Source organism: Lupinus angustifolius, chromosome LG11 (assembly GCF_001865875.1).
Source record: "Lupinus angustifolius cultivar Tanjil chromosome LG11, LupAngTanjil_v1.0, whole genome shotgun sequence".
Classification (NCBI taxonomy): domain Eukaryota; kingdom Viridiplantae; phylum Streptophyta; class Magnoliopsida; order Fabales; family Fabaceae; genus Lupinus; species Lupinus angustifolius.
Window position 1 is genome coordinate 9182389 of NC_032019.1, and position 24705 is coordinate 9207093.

General features: G+C 31.5%; 1 protein-coding gene across 1 annotated transcript; it reads left to right on the forward strand.

The window, feature by feature from the left end:
* LOC109360785 (homeobox-leucine zipper protein ANTHOCYANINLESS 2-like) lies at window positions 17230-23109 on the forward strand. Its single transcript, XM_019605906.1, has 10 exons — window positions 17230-17424; window positions 17523-17761; window positions 17862-17979; window positions 18117-18818; window positions 19213-19314; window positions 19422-19634; window positions 20877-21051; window positions 21396-21763; window positions 22334-22719; window positions 22775-23109. Exons 1-9 carry the CDS (start codon window positions 17230-17232, stop codon window positions 22706-22708), a joined length of 2487 nt encoding a protein of 828 aa, XP_019461451.1. The 3' UTR covers window positions 22709-22719; window positions 22775-23109.

Below are 24705 nucleotides of genomic sequence, written 5' to 3' on the forward strand. Positions count from 1 at the left end.
CCGTATGGACTGCATTTAATAAAAGCCTTAACTGAAATTTTAACCTTTTAAAACCTTAATGATTGGTACCTGTCCTCCAAGAGCATTTGAGCGGCTGACATGTATTTAAGAAATTTTAGCATACATATAAATTTAACATCTCTTTTCACTTATATTAATCACAAAAAATTATAACAGGACATTGATCACCAAATGTTACACAATAAAATGAGAAATTAATGTGAATCAATGTAATAGTTTTTGTATATGTGTTCCTTGTTCAAAATTTTTGTATGTACCAATTCTCTCCTAAAATTTGAAAACTTCAAAATGATCTCATAAAATGTTAAATGGGGTCAAATTAATCATATTAGCATTTTTATGACCCCAAAGGCCCAAACGTATACTATTTTAACTCATAATCATGATTTTTTAGTACTGGTTTAAAATTTTATTTTTTTTGTAATCAAATCCAAAATTGGTATTCAGACTTTTTTATATTTTAATTTATCTTGCCAAGCCACTATTTTGTTTCTCCACCATCAAACACCAAAAACAATATTAGTGGTGTAAGACCTATTAATTCTTTGAGATGACTAAAATATTAATGGTTCGATTTCTGGAATTAATACTTGTTGGGATGAGCTGTCACACACTCAAAAAAAGATTAATTATTTACTCGTGATTAGATGGATAACCTTACTATACAAAAAACAAGAAAATAAAGTAGCCCTAGCTCTCCCACACCTATATATACTATATAGTACACAACATGTATACATACAATGCATGTAAATATCTTATGCTGTGGCCATCATCCTTTCACATGGTGTATTGTACGTACGTGTAAGTGATCAAATCACAAAGTATATTACTACGTAAAAAAACAAAAATACCTTAAGTATTATATGCATTCTAAGAAAATAATGATTGTCACCAAGTGAAGCAAAGAAATTGTGATGAATATTTATGCCACTCTATGTTATTTCAAATATGATGAAGCAAAAAAACATATAGAACGGAACCCATTAGGGTTGTCCTATATGATCATTAAAAGCTTCTCTCTTTTTTAAGTAGAAACAGACAGATGATATTAGCACAATAAGTGGAAGAAGGTGAAAAATATGAATGAGAGTGGGGTAGTTAGTGTGGTGGGTTAAACATAGTAACATTCATAGACAGACCAGAATAAGTGTCTATGTGCTGGAACAAGGCATTGCCATACATATATGAATGCATACAACCAAACCTTAGTGGTCCTTCCCTCAACCATTGTTTTCAACAAAGTCATAGCCCCATATCTCCCTTTTTTCATAATATCTGATCTTTCTAGTTGAAGGTAAGAGACTAATCTCTGATAGTACGATAAATGATTAAGTTAGGATTTCTTGTAGTTGATAATATTTTTTTCTTGATAAAATTAAATACCCATTCATATGCAAAATTTCATTCTTCAATGGTTCGTTTGTGATTTAGGTTTTGGAGGAAAATAAAAGTAAATGTACGGTTGCAGATGCATGAAATACAATTTTGAGATGATCCCTTTAATCTCTTTGGGAACTCAACTCACAAGAGGGTGGTGCTAAGTGGTGAAATTCTTTTCATTTTAACTAAAACAAATTGGTATCCGCTCTCTACTTCACAATAGTAAAAAACTATGATATATAGATAAGTAAGGGGATTGCATGAAAGGTTCAACAAGCTGTCTATTTCCTTTACATTCAAATTATGGCTAAGTTGATTAGGAAGGGTCATGTGGGATTGTTGGTCTACAAATGGAAAATACTCAACCTCATTATCCACCTCCATTGCCTTACTATTATAAATAATTATTGTTTCTGTGCCACCATGAATATATATGAACCTATTTTGGGTTTGAATTCCTACTAGCCGGAACAGGTTGTAAGCACATTCTATCAACTTGTTCATATTTCTTACCAGTTTTGAAGTTAGGGTTACAGTTGTCAAAGGAGTACCCATACTTTAACCTTCTATTATTGGTTACAGCTTTGATATATTATTTCTCTAACAAATTTTCCCACAAAATTTTCCAATATTAAATAAAAGTATGTTGATATTTTAAAAAGTATTAATATTTCTATGTTCGTCATATCATTTTATTACGAGGTATAATGTTATTGTAGGAGAAAAAATTTGAATGACTTAATTGTTATATTGAGTTTATTAAGCTAAGAGACTCGTAATATTTCTACTTTTTTAAGTGTCAATGCTAATATTTTACGTCACTCACCAATAAGTATTTTGATACACCTAATAAGTAGCTATTTTTGTTTTTCAACCACTTAATGAAAGACAACTTTTATGAAGTTGGAGAGAATCATATTATAATATTATAATGAGTTTCTAATCTACTCAAACACTCAATGCAAGGTTCAATTCATAGCAATTATATTTTTAGTATAATTAGTACTCATCTAATTTTAATAAAACCACTTCAGCTTGTACACAAATTAAGAGAAATGGTAAGCATTGGTTGTAAAATTAATTCCCTAATTAAACCCCATTTAATCGTACAAAAATATATTTTCATGTGCATGGTGATGATGAGAAAACTCATATGTGAGGGAGGAAGGTGGAATTTAGGATATAGGGCTATATTCATTAATTGAACCTTTTCTACTTTATTTTTAATTGATGCTTCCATTTTAGTCTTTTAATGAGTTTCCTTAGGGTGTTATTTGTTTGTTCTTCAAATTATTAATTTCACTGCACGATTGTGGCTAATTGTAATCATTAATGTTGGCTGTGATCAAATTAATTTCACTAGATAACCAAATCTCGCATATCCTGATTATATATAAAGTGGAATGTTATATCTTTATATTAAATCATCTTATAAATTCTTTTAATCATAAGAAAATAACATGTGTTACTTATAAACCTATTATTAATAAACAAAAATCATTTTATGAGATATGTTACTTTCTTTTGAATAAAATAATTTGTATTAGAATTTAATATGACCTTATATAAATCATATACCAAGCTCTTGCTTCATAAAAAGGAAATCGGCAAATAAATGCTGTGAAAGTTAGCATAAACTGACAAGCTGCTTTGACATAATATTATTAATTATAAATAACCGTTGAACAATATATCCAGCAAGAAATTATATAGGTTGAATTTCATTAGCTAGCTAGAACAGCATTTATTAGTTCATTTGCTAGGAGCCAAAATAGCAAGTGAAATTTTCAACCCAAGCATTAGCTATTCCATATGAATCGAGATTCATTGCCCCAAATTTTGTCTCATATGTTATTTCTTATCAATAGAAATAAAACAAACACGTCAATGCTAATAAAAGCTTAAAATTTTGAATCAACATGACAAGTTTTTATTGGCACAAGACAATGCATGAAACAAAATTTGGAATATCGGATATCTCTACTTCATTCCATCCCACTAAATTGTACACAAAATGTGCAACATGGCTCTGATCTAACAGAGTCAATTGGTCGTCCATTTATCTATTCTAGCTTGTTTTCCTCCTTCCACACTGCTCTTAATGGGTCAAAATAGAACTCATATGTACAGGATAATGACCCCAAACTCGTCCTATTATACAGAAAAAGGAAAGAAAATAGTTATTTGACAATACTTTAAGTGTGCATGCATTTTGTGTAGAGTTTACAAACTTGACTTTGAATATTTAATTTTCCCCCTTAAGTTTGAATAAAATGAAAGGTTAAGGAAGTTGAATTTTAATGTCTCATATGAAGTAGATAAGATCTCGTAGCTCTAAAAGTAGTTACAAATGCACTTAAATATTTTATGCTACTCATTAATAAAGTTTCTCACATAAATAGTGAAATTAAAACTTACATATGAAATATGAGTTAATTTTTTACTAATTATGTTAACTTTTCTTAGTAAAAGTGTAAAACATAAATAGATTTACCCATCTTTACTTCTCTTAGAATAAATCATTCTTATATTCTATATCTGTTAAGATAAAATTATTATTTTGTATTGATTAACAGAGTTCTGTTACATTTTTAGTGAAATGTGATAGTGAATTTTATTTGTGGTCATAGAGGTTCAAATTTAGAGGGCGTTAGAAGAAAACTACTTGATCATTACTTCTCTATCTATTCTGCACTTTATTGTTTATTTATATTCTCCCAATGTTCTTCTATCAAAAGTAATTAATATGAATAGATTAAAAAAATAGGCAAGAACATATTAAGCTTTAGAAAAACCTGGATTAGGGTGCAATAACATACTAAGAACTCATTGGTATAGTGAGTTATGATTGTACTATATCCCAGAAAAATTAAGATGTTTATATCCAATTCTTGGGTGTAACACTTGTTGGAAAATATTATCACACATCCAAAAAGAAACTAGTTTCTTACCTATAAGATAGGTACATGTGGTAATACCAAAAAAATAACATTAGGTATTGTCTCTACAAATAAAAAAATGGTTTAACATTTATGCACCCTCAATATACATCATATAAAACTTATTATTAGGCTACCACATAAATAATAAATAATAAATAATAAACTAATATTATAGAAAAAAATTACATTGTGATATTAAACTCATAAATAATTTTGTTGCATTCCTCTCCCGACAACCCTACGATATATATGTATAGTGACTATAATAATGAGAAGGTGAAGTAGGTGCCATGATAAATTAGACTACATAATGTATTTTGTTACTGATAGTTGTGTTCAGTAGATATGTTTTTCCTCTGTATATAAGCAAATTTAAATGATCTAAAGTTCATAAAACAGGAAACGGTACTGCAAACTTGAAGTAACTGAAAAATACTAGCTAGCTACAAAATAGGCATTAACCCTACGAGCATATTAATTAATAACAAAATTGGAAATGTTACCAACTATAAATTACACTTAATCATCAATACTAATCTACTGTCTTCAACTAATTTAGTGTAGTTCTTAACTACTTACAAAAAATAAAATAAGAATTATTTTTATTATTAATAATAAAGCTGAATATTGAAATGTTTATTTTAAATTTTTAAATTACGAATATATAAAATATTTTCCAATATAGCTTACATAATGAAAGAGTAATCTCTTTGCAAATTTAAAAATTAAAAGTATGTTTTACTTTAACCAAAAACACATTTTCTACACACAAGACAAAAATAAATCATTAAAATCATACTTAAAGATTAAGATATTTACTAATTATGTCAGACTTTGTTAGTAATAATCTTGAATTTATTACATGAGTGAAATTTATTAAATACATAACTAGGCTCGCGAAAAATATTCTTCAGAGAGGAAAAAAAGAAAGTAGTAGTCACTTTTTTTTTTTAATTACAGATAATATTTTATTAAATGGGGACAATGGTATATTTTGGAACAAGAATCATTTTCATAATGGAGAGACAAATACATATTTCTATTGGGAATTTCGACTAAGAAGAAGAATGAAAGTTCAGAGAAGAAGGAAAATGAAAGAGTGAAAGAATGCAGTGTTCTTATTCATCAATGGCTTAAAGCATAGACAACTTATTTATAGTAAGGTTGATTCAACTAACTACCTGAAATTCAAACTAATTTCTATAAATAACAAGTCACATTTTCTTCTCTAACTACACAATACTACACACTAAGACTTGGATTACAATATACATTCAACACTCTTCCTTAAGACAAGTCCTTAAGAGATACAACACCCATCTTCTTCAATAAATCTTCAAAATGATCCAACCTTAATCCTTTTGTGAATAAGTCTGTCAATTGTAACTCAGTTTTGCAATATTCAACTTGTAACTTCTCTTGGTTAACCAAGTTTCTAATGAAGTGGAACCTCACTTCTATGTGCTTGCTTATACCATGAGTCACTGGATTTTTTGACAAATTGATAGTTGAAATGTTGTCAATTCTTAGTTGCAATGGTGTCTTCAAACTCATCATCATCTCTTTTAACAATTCTTCTAGCCAAACAGCTTGACAAGCTGCATAACATGCTGAAATATGCTCCGCTTCACAGCTTGAGAGTGCAATGACTTGTTGCTTTGTTGAAGACCAAGAGATGGGAGCATTATTGAGTAGGAATAAGTATCTAGATGTGCTCTTCCTCTCAACTAAATCTCCACCATAATCAGAATCTGCATAACCCACCAATACCAGTTCTGATTTCTTTCTTCCTATTGGAAACAATATGCCTCTATCTATTGTACCCTCTATATACTTCAATACTCTCTTGGTTGCTAGGAGATGAGTCTTCTTTGGCTTACGCATAAATCTACTCACCAGGCCAACACAATATGTGAGATCAGATCTGATGTTGCATAAGAATCTTAATGATCCAATAATTTGCTTGAACATTGTTTCATCAACCGATTCTCCTTCCTCATCCTTGGTTAGTTTCAAGTTTATTTCAACTGGACTTCCTACTGAATTACATGAATCCATATTGAACTTCTTCAATACTTCACTTGCATATTTCTTCTGATGTAGCATGATTCCTGCTTTAGTATAAGCAAAATCCAATCGTAGGAAGTAGTTCAATCTTCCTAAGTCAGTCATTTCAAATTCTACATTCATGACCCTTTTGAATTCATCCATGCTTTCTTGGCTTGATCTTGTTAGCAACAAGTCATCAACATATAAACAAATAATGAGCAACTCTCCTTCTACACCTTTGATGTAGACTCCATGCTCAACCTGGAATTTCTAGAAATCAAGCTTAAACAGAAAAGCATCTATCATTTTGTTCCAGGCCCTTGGAGCTTGTTTCAAACCATACAAAGCTTTCTTTAACTTGTACACATGTTGTTCTTTGCCTTTTGTCACAAAGTCTGGTGGTTGTTGCACATAGACTTCTTCTGCTGGTGGTACATGGAGAAATGTTGATTTCTAAACAATCCCCAATTCCTAGCACTTGCTATTGCAACTACTGCTCTTATGGTCTCAATTTTGGCTACAGGTGCAACTACTGCTCTTATGGTCTCAATTCTGGCAACAAGTCTTGCTTTGTACTTTGAGATTGATTCATTAGGATTTAGTTTCTATTTGAAGATCCACTTGACTCTTATTTGATGTTTGCCAATTGGAAGTTCAACCAAGTCCCAAGTTTCATTCCTTTCGATAGACTTTATTTCTTCATTCATTGTTATCTTCCATTCTATCTTATTCAGAGCCTCAGTTTCATTTATTGGAGTTGCTTCAGCCATTAATATTAAGTGAATCAAATCGCCTTCTTCATTGATCTGATCGTCAACATTTAACTCATAGTCTATGAATCTATTTGGCAATGTTCTTGTTCTTTGTGGTCTCTCAACTCTAGGTGTCTCATTAGTTCTTTCAAGTTGCCTCTCTGGTTCAGGTTCATCATATATGCTTACAGGACTCACCCTTCTGAGGGAGGTTTGCATTTGCTTCTAATCCCATTTTTCTTGTTCTAGAATCAACACATCCCTGCAGATCTGAACCCTTTCCTTAATTGGACCATAGAGTCTATAGGCTCCAGTAGAGTGATATCCTATGAGAACTTTTGCTTCACTCTTATCCTGAAGCTTGGTTCTTTTCTAGTAAGGTACATGGCTGAAAGCTAGTGATCCAAGGATCTTGAAGTGATTGACCCCTAGTTTCTTACCTGACCATACTTCAATAGGTACTTTCCCTTCAAGCTTCTTGGTTGGACACCTATTCAGGATGTAGAGAAATGTTGATACTGCTTCAGCCCAAAATTTTTAAGGCAACTCCTTCTCCTTTATTAAGCTTCTTGCCATATTCATGATGGTTCTATTTCTCCTCTCAACTAGACCATTATGTTGGGGAGTGTATGGTGCAATCACCTCATGCTTTATTCTATTATTTCTGCAAAATGATTCAAACTCATTTGAGGTATACTTTCCTCGTCCATCTGTTCTGAGTAACATGATATGTTTTCCACTCTCCTTTTCTACAACAGCCTTAAAATTCAAGAAGGCTTCATATGTATCACTTTTAGCTTTTATCACATCTAACCATATCATTCTACTATACTCATCCACAAATATTATGAAGTATTTGTTACATGTCAAGGATGGTGTTTCAAACGGGCCACAAACATCAGAATGAACAACTTCTAGAAGTGACTTGGATCTCATTTCTATTTCTAATTTAAAAGAGTTTCTTGTTTGTTTCCCTATCAAGCAAACTTCACATACTTTCTCAAGCAATGATATGGTAGGAATTCCACTTACCAACTGTCTTGACCCTAGTTGATGCAAATTCTTGAAGTTTAGGTGACCATATCTGGAATGCCATAGCCAACTTTTATCGTTAATTCTTATGGTACCCAAGCATTGTACTTCAACTGCCTTGATGTTTACTTGGAATGTTTTGTTTTTAGTTAGTTTGCTCATGAGTATGAGTTTGTCTTTAGCATTATATAGTTCAAGTTGCACATTCCTCATCACCATATTGAAGCCCTTTTCCAGCAACTGACATATGCTTAGCAGGTTGCACTTCATTTTTGGCACTAGCAACACATCTGTGATTATTGCTTTTGAGTCATTTTGCCTTGTAATCACCACATTCCCAGCTCCCTCTACTTCTAATGAGCTGTCATATTGCCTCCTAAGAGTTTGTAGTTTTGCTTTTTTAATCTTGTCTCCACCCTCATGGCTTCGAATCAAGTTGTCCCAAGCTCCTTTGGAGGTAGTAGCTCCCTGGATTTTCTCAAAGTGGACATCATCCACACATTGATGGATTGGAAATAGAGCTTTGTTATCCTTCTTTTTGGCTTCTTTGTGTAATGTTCTGTGGCTTTCTGTTGCATCAAGACCCAGTGCAGGATATCCATCTTCAACAACCTCACTGACTTCTTGGAAGCAGAACAAGACTCTCATTTGAGTCCTCCATCGATCAAAGTTCTTCTATGTGAGAATTGGGAGTCCCATTGATTGGAGATTTGTGTTGTTCCCACCATTTCTTGACTTTTTAACGCAATCTGCAACCCCTTCTTGTTCTTGATTCACTCTTAGTGAATTTGAATGTCCCTTTGCTCAACTTTTGCTTCAATAAACTCACTTTGTTGATCCTTCACACACGCACCGGCAGGTCCTTGGATTTCAAGCTCTTGATACCAGATTTGTTGGGAATTTCGACTAAGAAGAATGAAAGTTCAGAGAAGAAGGAAAATGAAAGAGTGAAAAAATGCAGTGTTCTTATTCATCAATGTCTTAAAGCATGCACAACCTATTTATAGTAAGGTTGGTTCAACTAACTAACTGAAATTCAAACTAATTTCTATAAATGGCAAGTCACATTTTCTTCTCTAGCTACACAATACTACACACTAAGACTTGGATTGCACTATACATTCAACAATTTCTTCCCTTATTTTTAATGACAAAAATGTAATTTCATTTTAATTAAAGAGATAGATGTGTCATTGAAAATTGCATTGTCATTTATTTTTTTAAAACACTTATCTCTTCATTAATGAAGGTAATCCTAACTCTATAATTTAAAGATCCAAAGTACAATATTGCACAGCCTTGGACCTTGGTCAATGGTAATGCATCCACCCTCATCTAAAAAAAAGATGGAAAATCAATTTGTTGTTTATGTCCAGCTACTTATCAAAGAAACTAAATATTTGTAATTAAGAAACTCAACTTATTAGGTTAATAAATTTAGTTTATAAACTAAATAAATTGGAGTTAAAATGTAAAATCGTTAAATAAATGAGTTAAACTTGTATGGCATGAACACCATACAAGATAAATTATGAAAGTGACAGCAAGATCAACACATGCCTGCGCACTAGATCAAACAACTTTTCATTCACCTACTGTGGATCGGATTACTCTGTACTATATATAATATATATTCTTAAGTACCCACTTAATAATATGGTCACTTACTTAATCATTGATTAATACTTTATTTTTATGGTATCTTCTCTTCTAGTTATTGAGAGAATAATATCGATATATAGATATGATAAGATCACATGCTTAATTGATAATAAGCATTTTTCACTTGAATCGGCAGACATTAGTCATAAAAGATTTAAAAGAAGGAATGAAGAATTTATCTGCCAGTCTTAATACTATGTAAAAGAAGAGTAAATTATACTCATTTTATTAAAATTATATAAACCACAGTATATTTTTTACACATATACAAACTTCATGATATATATATACATACATTATATCGCTTACCTTTGTTTAAGAAATATGTGCAATATTTTAAACAAAAAAAATATGATAAATCTAACTAAGTTAAACAAAAATATAATATATTGTAGAGATAAGTTCAAATAGTATATGAGTCAATACATCTTCATTATATTTTTAGTTCGTTATAATATAATATAAAAATAATGTAAACAATATTTCTTTAGAATTATTAATGCATTTTTAATAAACCAAAAATAATAAAGACATTGACTCTTATAATATTTAAATCTGTCTCTATATTATAGATAAGGATCGACCTACTTTCATGTCATTTTATATTGTCCCAACCAAATAATTTTTGTGAGCTAATATAAATTTCCTTATTCATATCATTATTTATATTTTATTTAAATTATTTATTAAATAGTAATATTTTTTCATTATAGTTGATTGGTTGAGATAAAATATGGAGATGAAAGTACGACAACAGATCCTCATCTCTATATTATATCATATTATGGTTAACTAAATTATTCTCATTATATTTTTTGTTTAAAATATCATACTTATTTTTAATAAAATAGTAGTTAGCGCAATGTAAAAATATAAATAAGGATGATTTGTATATGCATGTAAAAAAAGGTAATTTATATAATTTCGCCTAAAATTTATGGAATATTAGTATAATTTAATCTAAACAATTAAGGAGATTTAACTATGAAAGCACTGGCCTTTTGGTTTTTCATTATTGGTCATGGTACAATTACTTGTTCCAGTCTTATGGATAAACAAAGATAAGGATCCTCTGTGCCAAAAATACTTTGTACTCCTGTCCTTAACCAATCATATTTCCTAAAATAATATAAAATATTAATTTATGTTTTTTATAAAAATAAATTCCAATAAAATAATTTATTTTAATTGGTTTGATACACCATTAGGGACATCAATAGGTACACATCATCCTCGTGTACACAAACTCTTCATTCTTAAATGCGCGTTCATGAATATCTAAAGCGGTGAGTTAGGTAAGTCTCGTTTATATACAATTTATGAATAAAGACGCCATTGATGAGATCAGATGATGCATAAATACTTAGAATATGTTCTACCAAAGCTTTTCTTGATTTCCACTATAATGAAATTCACTTCTCTTTTCTTGCAGGCTAGCCCCATGTTTTGGAAGAAAATCTCAAGTCACATACATACTTTAAATAATTGTTTGACTATTTTTATTATCAATTGATTTTGAGATGAAAACTTTAATATAATATTATATTCATAATTCAACTTCTCTCTTATTGTCAAATAGTGTGTGATTTTGGACTGAACAATAAAGGAAACGTATTTAAAACCAATAAAACTTAAAAAATGTGGTTCAATTTCGTGTTTCAAGATGATTTTTAGTTAGAACCCGATCATAATTACTTAATTCACAACTTGACAACTTCATAAACTAATAGAACTGAATTGGATGTTGCATACTAAAAATTTTCCTTTCTAAAACCTAATTCCACACTTTAGTACGTTAATTTCTTCTTTCTTTCACATATACGAAGTCAGTCACTCGCGTAATCCATTCGTCTCTCACGATTCATGAGTCTTACTCGTCATCGCAACACTTCATCCTCATGACCTATAAAACTTGTGATTCTATAAATATTAAGGCTCATGACCCTCTTAAGGCATGTGATAGTAGAGAAGAAAGTAAGAAGAAGTAAATATATGATTGTAGAGAAGAGCGAGTTATATAATACATCTATAGGAGATATGATATATTATTCCAATAAAAAAATACTCCATCTATATCATATCTTTCAATGTTTTTTTAATCTTTTTGATGTTTCAAAAATCAATACCTTTTTAAATTTTATTTTTTTAATTATACTTTTACTCATTGCTCATCTTTTCACCTTTATTTCTTCATTTCTCTTCAAGATGCCACCGCAGATTCTTTTTATAAGACCGTCTTGAGGTTATAACTTTGGTTATTCTTATAGGACTATTTTTAAAATTTTACGCATATTAATTTCTTAATTACCAAAATTTTCTGACATTAATTAACTAAAAATAAAAAAACATTAACTAATTGAGCAAAAAAGGATGTTAATGGTCTAATTATTGAATGATGATTTTAAAAGTGTACATATAATTATTGAAAAATTTAACAACACTAATAATATTATCTATGCTCTTTAATTCATGTGAAACTACAAAATAAACTCATAAATAGGATAGGAAATAGTATTTTCCCTTGTATATCACATAATGTTATTTTAGTAAAATTATATTAAATCATTACATTATTTAATGAATTCTTAAAGAAAGTTTAATATAAAAAATATGTAACTTAGGGTAGGAAAAAGCAAAAAGCGAAAGGTTCAAAGCCATTCATCTCAATATAGATCCTCTTCAAGCTACTGTTGTCCTCTCTTTATGGGGCCAAGTAGATTGTCGGAACATGAAAGAGCAATCGAAATTCAAAAGGTTTGATGAGATCACATGCATGCATTTTCAATACATGCATCATTGTATGTTAAATTAATGATGATTTTGGTTTAATATGGAAAAGTGTTGTATCATGGGTGGGGCCGTAGGGTAGACTCAAATAGATGATGATGATGATGCATTTAATTAAGTACTTGTAATTTTAATATGGGGCTCAATTTACTCTATGTAATATTATATGTGTAGAATCTAGGAGGTTAAATAATGAATCAAATTCAAATAATAAGTATTAAGATAAACTTAAAGATAAATTCAAATATAATGAAACAAAATAAATTTTATATAAGATAATTTTTTATCGATCAAACTATATCGAACATGCCCCCTCAAGCTTAATAAGTTTTACTAGAATGATTGTTGGTGAGAAGATAAACCAGTGATATAATCATCATCAAAATGATCGTCGATGAGAAAAGAAATCATTACTAACATAACTCGTCAATGAAAGGAAAAAATAAAGTATTGGAATGAACGTTAGTGAGAATAGAATTTATTGATATAATCACCATCAGAATAATTGTCGAGAAAAGAAATTACTACTAACATAATTTGCCAATGGGAGAAAAAACATCACCAGAATAATCGCCAGTGAGAAGAGAACTGAGTGGTATAATCATCATTGGAATGATCGTCGATGACAAAAGAAGTTATTGCTCATATAACTCATCACTTGGAAATAACATTGAAATGATTATCGGTGAGAGGAGAAACCAATAAATATAAAAAAGAAAATGTATTTTTGTATTGGAGCATGTTTGTATTTATTTATTTGGATGACTTTTGCATTAATTTTAGAATTATTAGGTTAAAGAAAAAAGAAAAAAATTGAATGAATACTAAGAGAAAGTGACACAATAAAGTGAGATAGCTAATTGAAGTTATGAATTTTTTTTGGCATCTGATCAGCAACATAATAGTGACTAATAGGTCATGAATGATGAAATAACTGCATACCATGTAGAATATAAAATGATAAAAAATTAGTCAAACTCAAATAATAACTAACAACATAAACTTAAACTAAAGATAAACTCGAATAAAATGAAATTGAATAAATTTTATATAAGATTATTCTTTATCGATTTAAATATATCTAACAATATGCACATTTAAAATTTAATAATTTTTTAACATATTTTATATTAAACTATTTTTCATCATTTACTCCAAACTAAAATCCATAAAAAAAACAATTTAAATTTATTACATATTTATTGTTAAAATGACGATAGTGATTTACTATTTCTTGTTCAATAGTTGGCAGTTGGCACAAACTAAATTGATTACCATTTATGTATCAATCAAACTTTACCAGCTCGCCCTGTCCATCCAATATAATATAAATCGTATACAAATAAATTTCAGTTATGCTGAAGTTGTTTTTTTTTCTATTTAATTTTATTCCTTTTCTTCTTATATTTTATATGATAAAAAATTGTGTTTGAAGTGTGAAATGTGAATAATTTTGAGGTGTAAAAAATTGTGTTTTAAATAAATAAAAATAAATTGGTCTTTCAGTGATACACCAATCAGTAACTTGTGAAGTTTTTATGTTTTAAAAAATCAACAATAGCATAACATAAATATAAGTTTAATAAATTCTAACGCTTTAGGTGACTTTTAATAATATGAAGTCCACATACTTATTTTATTAAAAAAAGTTATAAATTAAACTTAATAAATAAAAGATAAAAATAATATATTCTAGTCACAAAGTTGTATTGTTCTTATTGACAATTGATTATAATGGCACATTATATTTTTATGTTAAGGACAAAAACGTTAATTGATGAATAAAGAGCCTTGCATCGTAACTGTTCAAAAGCACTCAAATGTAGATCCAACGAAAATCGTCGAAATACATCAATACAATAGCGAAAGGACATAGACGCAGACCACATGTACCCAAATACCTTGTTTTCACTAATAGTACAGATCCCAGGCGCTCATGGCCAACCATGTATCACGAACCCACATAACATTTATGTCGAGTCTTCATCTATTGATCAGGCGAATAAGTGCAACAATAACTAGAGAAACAATCAACCACAAGCCAAAATTTAAAAAATATTTCCCCTTGTACAAATTGATTACCAGACCTTCCATTGATCGTCCACAAATCCAACATCATTGGTCTACTCACACGATCATGTTTGGTCATACCATTATATAGGGGGTAATTGTTCCATCATGGTTCTCAAATCGGTCACAATTCGACCAATTCATAAGGCCACGTATTGGGGAAATAAGATCTCACTTATGTAGTTATTGATCATGCTCGGGCAGCTAACCCAACTAATAAAATGATGACAATGATAAGACATGGCCTAGTAAGCAGTGTGAAGACCACATACCTCTATAACACGAGTGACATGAAGCCTGGGTAACGCAAACCTCTGCTACACAATTGAACATGTCTTATGTATGATGGACTACCTTCCACCTTGCGGCAAGAACAAAACTAATATACAACTATGTTAGTTTGGGTAGACGACAAAACGACAATATGGATAAAGAACTATAGCATATAGAGTATGAAATGACAGGGACGCCCAATATAGATAAAGCAGCCCACCTTTGAGTGTGATAGGCCTGGAAGATGATTGTTTGCCACGATTACAACTTATACCAATGAATATGTCATGCTCAACTCCTCTATAAATAGAGGAGATCTTTCATAAGAAAGCTTACACTTTAAACTATCATCACTTATACTTTTAGATTTCACTATTGACGTGAGCATTAGATTATCTTTACAAGTACCTATCCATGTGGTTCTAGATTAACTTTTGCCCAAATGCAACATCTAGATCAGCCTAACCTCCGCATACCAGAAAAAAGTTGAAAGAAAGACATTGCATTTTATTGTTTTTTATATAGGAACTTATGAAAGGATTAATGTTTATTAACATAATTTTTCTTCGAAAATAAAATAAATTTATAAAGACAAATTATAGCATCAAATTAGATACCTTTTCAACGTCTAAAAAAGCTTTAAAAGGTACTTACATCTATCATGTACACTATATTAGCCATTGAATACAAGCATCAAATACTCACCCACAAAAATTTGAAAGTATAATACAAGTGACTAAAAATAAAAACACCTAGTCTTCCCGAATGCTCACAAGCAATTATACATAAAAAAACACTTAAAGAGGCGATACATAACAACGGCTAACGTTATTAATTCATATTTGTAAACTTAAAAACTAACATTAAAAAATTCACATAAATGGTGACGTAGTGTATGAGACTTACATGTAGGGAGAGTTGTGGAAAGTAAATATATGCTGGAACGAAAACTCTAGCACAAAGCTAATTATATGAAAAAATCAAGTAGTGGTAAAAGTAGTTTTATTGATATTTTTGTTCATTCACACATAAAACAAACTTACTTGTTAATAGACTATCCTCCTCCTTAAAACTCTTATGACATCATATTAACATTTCATCATTTCCATTACTGGAAAGATAAATATCATACAATAATAAATAAAAGATAATATATAATGATATATTTATTTATTTATTTATTATGAAATTATATTTTTATTATTGAAAATTCAAGAGAAAGAAATACAGGAAGATAATATTTTTACTGGAGAGGATAGTAAATTAAATTTCAATCTTACCACATCATTGCTAAGGTATTCAATCTCAATTTCACACTTGTAAAAAGTACCACCAATAACAACAAGTTAGAGATAGAATGAATTAGAAAATTTAGTGGTCCAACATAGGCACAAACACGTGAAATATCTTAAGCCAGGGTAGGAGAAAGATCCAAATTCACCTTTATTAAAAAAGGATGAATTCAAGCTTCAAATTAAGGTTCTCACCCATTTCACATTCAATAATTTTTCACAGCAAAAATAATACACTCTTAAAAGAAGCTAAAAAAGGAAGCTAAAATGTGATTCCTTTTCAAAACACTTAACTTTTCCAATATTTTTCACAGGCTTTCTAGCTATACAGAGAACAAAAGTAAGAAAGCAAATCACAGTGTTAATAGTCAACCAACCCTTTTTGGATTCATCTTATTTGTATGGTTTCCCATAGTCCACATGTTTCGTTTTATCTTCTCTCTCTTGTGTCCAAAATTCTATAACCATCTCATTTTTCTAACCCTTTTCTTAAACACTTTTGTTTTTTTTCCCTTCACAGCTTTTACAATAGTCAAGGAACTAGATGATATCACAAACACACAACACACTAGGGTTCCTCTATCCTTCTCCTTTTAACCCAAACTCAGTGTTCTAGACAATGAGTATGAGACACTAAATAGAGGGTTAGAGAACGAAGTGCCAAACTTGCCTTCTTTCTCTTTCTTTCTTCCTATATTATTATTATACAACAAAAGAAGAAGAAAAACACCATTTTTATTTTTTTGCTACATAGACGTAGAGAGAGTTGACACATTAGGAAGCTTTATCCTTTTGTTTCCTCTATCTCTCTGTCTATATTTTAGCTTCAAAGTTTCCTCCTTGGTTGTTCTCTCAAGTATATAAGATTATTTCTGAGTGACCCAGTTCATCTTTTGTAGTTTACTTTTGTTTGAAAATTCTGGGCTGGTAACTTGTCACCAAAAAACGAAAAAAGTGGCATCTTTAATGAGTTTTGGAGGGTTTTTAGACAACAGTGGTGGTGTGAGAAACTTATCAGATATTGCATATAACAACGGTACCACTACAGATAACAACTACAACAATAGAATAATGCCCTCTAGTGCAATCTCACACCCTCCCTTCATGACTTCAACTTTGGCCAAATCCATGTTCAACTCTCCAGGGTTGTCTCTTGCACTTGTGAGAGATCTTGTTCCCTTTACTTTTGTGTAGTTTTGTTGTACTGTGATGTTTATTTGTTATAACTTTTTTGTTTTAAACAAATGAAATGAACGCAGCAAACTAATATAGATGGGCAAGGAGATCAACATGTGAATAGATCGATGGGTGAGAATAATAATAGTAATAATAATTTTGAGGTGAATGGTTTGAGAAGGAGCAGAGAAGAACATGAAAGTAGATCTGGTAGTGATAACATGGATGGTGTTTCTGGTGATGAACAAGATGCTGCCGACAAACCTCCAAGGAAAAAACGTTATCACCGACACACTCCTCAGCAAATACAAGAACTTGAATCGTATATATGTTTTTCTTCAACCATTTTAGTAACTTTATGTTATGTTGTTTTTGTTTTTTTTAAGAATCTGATGTTTTTTTTTTGTTTTTGGGGTTTGTAGGTTGTTTAAGGAGTGTCCACACCCAGATGAGAAGCAAAGACTAGAACTAAGCAAAAGGCTATGCTTGGAAACCAGGCAAGTGAAGTTTTGGTTCCAAAATCGAAGAACCCAAATGAAGGTATAAGTGTATAACCACACTGAGCAACACTTTTCAAGTCATTTTCTTTTACTTTTTGAGGCTTTTGATTATGGACCATATTGATTTTTTTTCCTTCATGTTATTCCTTTTTTGTTGGTTTTGTACAATTGTACCAGACACAATTGGAGCGCCATGAGAATTCACTGCTTAGGCAAGAGAATGATAAGCTTAGAGCTGAGAACATGTCAATTAGGGAAGCTATGAGGAACCCAATGTGTTCAAATTGTGGGGGACCAGCTATTATTGGTGACATTTCAGTAGAGGAACAACATCTTTGGATTGAGAATGCAAGGTTGAAAGATGAACTAGACCGCGCTTGTGTGCTCGCTGGCAAGTTTTTAGGCCGACCCATATCGACAAACTCGATTGCTCCTCAATTGCCAAATTCAAGTTTAGAACTTGGAGTTGGTAGCAATAGTAATGGCTTTGGTGGAATGAGCACTGTGCCTTCAGCATTACCTTCCGGGTCGGATTTCGGAATCGGGGGCATGTCTAGTCCTTTAGCCATAGTGTCTCATTCCACTAGACCAACACCGGGCGCTATGGTTAGCGGCTTTGATAGATCAATGGAGAGGTCTATGTTATTGGAGCTTGCTTTGTCTGCAATGGATGAGTTGGTGAAGTTGGCACAAACTGGTGAGCCTCTTTGGATAAGGAGTTTAGAAGGAGGGAGGGAAATTCTGAACAATGAGGAATACTTAAGGACATTCACCCCTTGCATTGGCTTAAGACCCAATGGTTTTGTGTCTGAGGCTTCTAGAGAGAGTGGAATGGTCATCATAAACAGCTTGGCCCTTGTTGAGACTCTAATGGATGCGGTAATTAAGTCATTCAATTTACTTAAAGTTTAGGACAAAGTTTACATGTTACTCTTTGTTATGATATAACATGTGTAATAATTGATACACTTTATATCTTCATATAGTAATAGTAGTGTGCAAAAAGATCTGTCCTTCATAAAAGGTCTCAAACTATGTTCCGGACCAATGAAAATATACTATGTTAGTTGAAAAAAATTAAATGTTTATTATTATTTTTGTTTTTGCTTCAATATCATTAGTTCAAAACATAGTTTGGAATACCATTTGGGACAACAGGCCTTTCTCCATAATTGTGTTGTATAACATTTGGGTATTTGTCTTCCTAAATTATTTTCACATTTTATGGTGAAACATGTGTCATTACTGATTTGTTTTTATCTTTTCCCAACAGAATCGATGGGCAGAGATGTTTTCTTCTATGATTGCTACAACCTCTACTACTGAAGTGATATCTAATGGAATTAATGGAACCAGAAATGGTGCACTTCAACTAGTAAGTTAAAATTATCTTGTTGCATTAATACTTTAGTACTAGTTAGCCTTTTTCTTTAAAGGTAAAATGGTTGGTTTTTTTACCCTATAAATGTAATTGGTGCTTAGATGAATGCTGAGCTTCAAGTTCTATCACCTTTGGTTCCGGTCCGTGAGGTGAATTTCCTCCGGTTTTGCAAGCAGCACGCCGAAGGCGTATGGGCTGTGGTGGATGTGTCCGTAGACACCATCCGCGAAACTTCCGGTGCACCGACTTTTCCGAACTGTAGGAGGCTTCCTTCCGGTTGTGTTGTGCAAGATATGCCTAATGGTTACTCCAAGGTAACAAAATTGCATATCCTCTTTTTTGTTATCATTAGTGTACTAGTGTTTTTATGCTCCCCCAATTTCTATAAGACAGTAAAAATTGATTTACATTACTCCATACCTTGTGTTTTGAACAACTTTAATATATTATGTACTATTCTCCTTCACCATGCAGCAAACTCAACTTACCAAAATGTATATTATGTTGTTTTGGATTTTAATTACCTTTATTCTGCAACTAGAACCTAGAAGCTGAGTTTAGCATATTCAAGTGAGTCAAAACATTATGCCAAGGAATCACGGGGCTTTTGCTTTTCCAAGCTATTATTTTTTTATATATAAAAAAGCGCCTAGTTCGAAGTAACTTAGCTTTATAGTCTAGTGAATGCTCACTATATAACTACTCTGTCAGTGATAATTCCCATACAAAATATTTAATACCCATTTCTCGAAGAATTTGCCCAACTGCACCTGTGTTGGATGCTTCTCAAATAATTAAAAACTATACCCATTTTCAAGTTTTCAACAATTGATCTTTTATATACCCCATAAACTATTTCAATAATATAACCCCATGTGGCATAAAATCTAGGATAATCCATAAATTTATTCGAAGATTCATAGAAGCCTCTCCCACAAATTTCTGTACCTCGAACACATTAATTATATATCCCCTAGTTAAACAGTTTGCCTTGTAATCTTGCACGTACAATTAAAAAAATAATATGATGTTTCTATTCCAATCACGAGACATAATGTGACCTGCTTCGAGCCCTATTAACCATAGGTCTATTATATAATATTCACATAAATGCAGACTCTATAGTCAAAAATCAAGGACTGGCTATTTTGTCTGTTTCTTCACGGTATTTGTTTGGTGGTGAGTTACACATCACATTTCAATGGCAAATCTCGATGTAGTTGCTCCTGTAAATCCTCCTTGACTTTATCTTAATGCTAATATTTTATGTAGTTAGACTAGGTCTATGAGATACCCTTGTTTGTCTTTGTGCCCAATCATACCTTTTCCAAAATTTGCCTTTCTAATATTCTTTTGTTTTGCACTATTAATTCACAATACAAAAACCAAAGTATTTTACTAAATGTTTAGCCACATGAGAAAGGCATAAATTCAATGGCTATTATTAGAATATATGAGAAATGTGTTGCACTTAAGGTTGAATTAAATAGGAAGTTACAAAACTTGGCTTGAAATGTGTTTTGCATTAATAATAAGGCTTGGTTGTTTTTGGGCAGGTGACATGGGTGGAACATGCAGAATACGAGGAAAGCCAGGTCCACCAGCTCTACCGGTCCTTGTTGAGCTCAGGCATGGGCTTCGGCGCTCAACGCTGGGTCGCCACCCTACAACGCCAATCCGAGTGCCTCGCCATCCTTATGTCCTCCGCGACACTCGCCCGAGACCACTCAGGTATATAACTAATTAACTAACTCCACCATAAATTTGTCATTTGAAACTTTTTATCACGTTTTGTTTTATTCACTTATAATTATTTTATAGGTATAGAATAAATGAAAAAAAATTGAAAGGAACATTCCCATTTTGAATATGATTCACATAGCTTGACACATCAAATATTAATGATTGATGGTAATTTTACGATGTAGTGCATATTTAATAAGGTTGCAATGACAAAAGTTAAGCATAAGTGTTTAGATATTTGTAGCATTGATTTTGAATTAATATATAGTAGAAAATGTATTTGTACTAAACACTTAACTAATCTAAACGGTGTTGCATTTATTATGGTATAGCTATAACTGCGGGTGGAAGACGTAGCATGCTGAAGTTAGCACAACGCATGACAAACAACTTCTGTGCTGGAGTTTGCGCATCAACGGTTCACAAATGGAACAAACTGAACCCTGGGAACGTAGACGAGGACGTGAGAGTCATGACACGGAAGAGTGTCGACGATCCCGGTGAGCCACCGGGTGTCGTGCTGAGCGCCGCCACTTCTGTGTGGCTTCCTGTTTCATCTCAGAGACTATTCGATTTCTTACGTGATGAGAGGCTTAGAAGCGAGTGGGATATCCTCTCCAATGGTGGTCCTATGCAGGAAATGGCTCACATCGCTAAAGGTCAAGATCATGGCAATTGCGTTTCTCTCCTACGAGCCAGCGTATGAATTATCATCTCTCTCTTTATACAATAATTTTTACTTTGCTTATATAATTATTGTTAATATGTGATTGTTAGTCCTTTTTATTATAGAAATGACTTTTTTTTTAAATGATATTTACAAAAAAGGTCCTTGGTTGCTGAAGTGTATAATTAATTAATTACCTAAAAACTTATTATGAATATATGATTAAGGAGTTATTGTCGCGTAGTGTTTGGATAAGAAATAGGATATTGATGAGAGGACAAGTTTGGAAATTTGGGAAGTTTGAATGAAGGCAAAATTTGATGAATCAGTGAAATAAGTTTATATAAGTCAAAATATAGGACGGTTGTCACCTTTATGGGTTTCTGACCTCAATTTATTTTTTGGAATCACTTTTAATTTTACTACTTTTTAAGTCTTGTTAGAAGAAAAATCTGAGAAAAAGTGATTGCATCACATGGTTTGACTATCTTCACTCACACGTGAACTTCACGAAAATGACAACACGTTAATTATCTTGTTAATAATAGTATTTGACATTATTTCTTTTTCTATTTTTGCTTATTTTGTTTTCCTATGTTACAGGCTATGAATTCTAACCAGAGCAGCATGCTGATACTTCAAGAGACATCCATAGACGCAGCTGGGTCGCTTGTGGTTTACGCGCCGGTTGATATTCCAGCCATGCACGTTGTCATGAACGGCGGTGACTCAGCTTACGTGGCATTGCTACCGTCAGGGTTTGCCATTGTACCTGACGGGCCGCATAACGGTGGAGCCAATGACAGTAATAACGGTGGTGAGAACCGTGTAAGTGGGTCCCTTCTAACGGTGGCGTTTCAAATCCTTGTGAATAGTCTCCCTACGGCCAAGCTCACCGTAGAATCAGTGGAGACTGTAAACAACTTAATCTCGTGCACCGTTCAGAAGATCAAAGCTGCGCTTCATTGTGAAAGTTAATTTTTCTTCTTCTCTCTATAGTGTTTTTGAGGTTATTGTTTCATGTTGGTGAAAGTGTAAGTTGAAGGGTGAAATAGTAGCGCGTGTAAGGGACGCGTGGGTTGGGTTTTTTTTGAAGAATGTGGGTGAGGGTGTTGAGTCAAGAACGAACCGGTGAGAAGAAAAAAAGAAGTCCTTGCATGGTGATAAGGATCTTAAACCGGGTTGGGTTTGGTTTGGTTCCTTAACACAAGGCAAGGGTCGTGGTTCGGGTATTGACTCCGGTTGACCTCATGTTTTGCTCCACTAGCTGAAAAAAGAATGGAGGAATGAAAAAAAATGTTATTTTAATTCCATGTATGTTTCTAGTTTGCTCTATATAATGAAATTTGCCATTTGTTTTTGGAACATATAATTCTCTATTTTGCTCCATGTTAAGTATGGAAGAGTTCTGATTAAGTTTTATTTTATAAAGAGAAAATGTATATATATATATATATACTTATAAAGTAAGAGTTGTTTATGTTGTTAATGTATCATTCATTATTTATATTTAATTATGGTTCACTCTTAAATAAAAGTAATAAAAATTGTATATAATATACCAATTTTATATTGACAATGTATAAATATTATACTCTTAGAAAATATTACGTTAAGGTGGCTGTGTTGAGATTTGAAGGTGATGGTATGCATGGATGGATATTGGGCATGGTGGTGTAGTGTGTATCTGGGATTGCATTAAATGAGATTACAGAAGTTGTTGGGAGAAGCGTTGGGAACATTAATGGTAAGGGTTTGGCATTGTCTGGCTATGGGTACATAAAACCAATAAGGTTCTGACACGAGGAGGGTGGATTGTGAAGTGCAACGCCGTTTCGGAAAACGAGAGGCTTCATTTGCTGTTGATAATTTTAGACTGTAATGTTATCTTAGAATAAAGATTTTTACATGATAATGATTAAAATAGGTGAAAAAAATGTATATATTAATGGTCTAAGAATTTTTTATATTATCATTATATTATTCATAGTTTATTCTCCATCATTATTCATTCTTCATAAGATAGTAACATATGATAATAAACAAAGTAAACGTCTTTAGTTCTTTACCCTGTGTACATAAATTTACCCTCTATTCATAAGGCACTAACATATGTTAATAAACAAAGTAACATTTTCTCATGGATAAAGAATTTAGCATAACATTTTCAACAGCCAATTGTTCGGTTGGTGTGGACTGTGGAGAGTTTTTGTGTCATAAAACTTTTCTCTTTTTATTAGACTCACATGAGCGGCAGAAGACTTTTTTTCCTATTATGCTTAACAATGGACCTATTTATATTAATATTATAGTATTTGTAGTAAGGATTTAATATTTATACATTAAATATTTTTTTCACTGTCGACAAATCATTTCTCAAACAAAAGTAAAATAAATCACTGATAGATGATATGCTGATAATGTAAAAATTTTATACTGTTCGTGCACAGATTTTAAACTCTTATAGTAATTAAAATTATTATATGTGATTTTGAATATAAAAATATAATTTAATTGATATAATCTATATCAAATAATCTTACTCATTGCTTTCCAAAAATGAATAACACTCATTTTTAAACAAAAAATATATAATTTAATCTTAGGATTTAATATGTGTATACTGGCAGTGTAAGTATTTTTTATACTATCAGCAAATCATTCATCATTTATATGTTAATTTTATTAACTCTCAAACAAAAGTAATACAAATCAACAATGTATATTGTAAGAAAATTTTATGCATAAATTTGAAAGTCTTAATCTTATTTAAATGTTAGTTTGTTTCAAAGAAAGATTAATGGTTCAAAAAATTATACTTATGATAAAAACTATTTAGTTGATAGGCCATTATGTTGTGTATTTGGGATGGGTAAAAAAGAAAGAAGATAGAAGGAAAAATAGATGAAAGAGTAGTTACCCTAAATTGTCTAATAGTGTCTTATAAAAAGGAAAAAATGATGTAGATTGTTTAA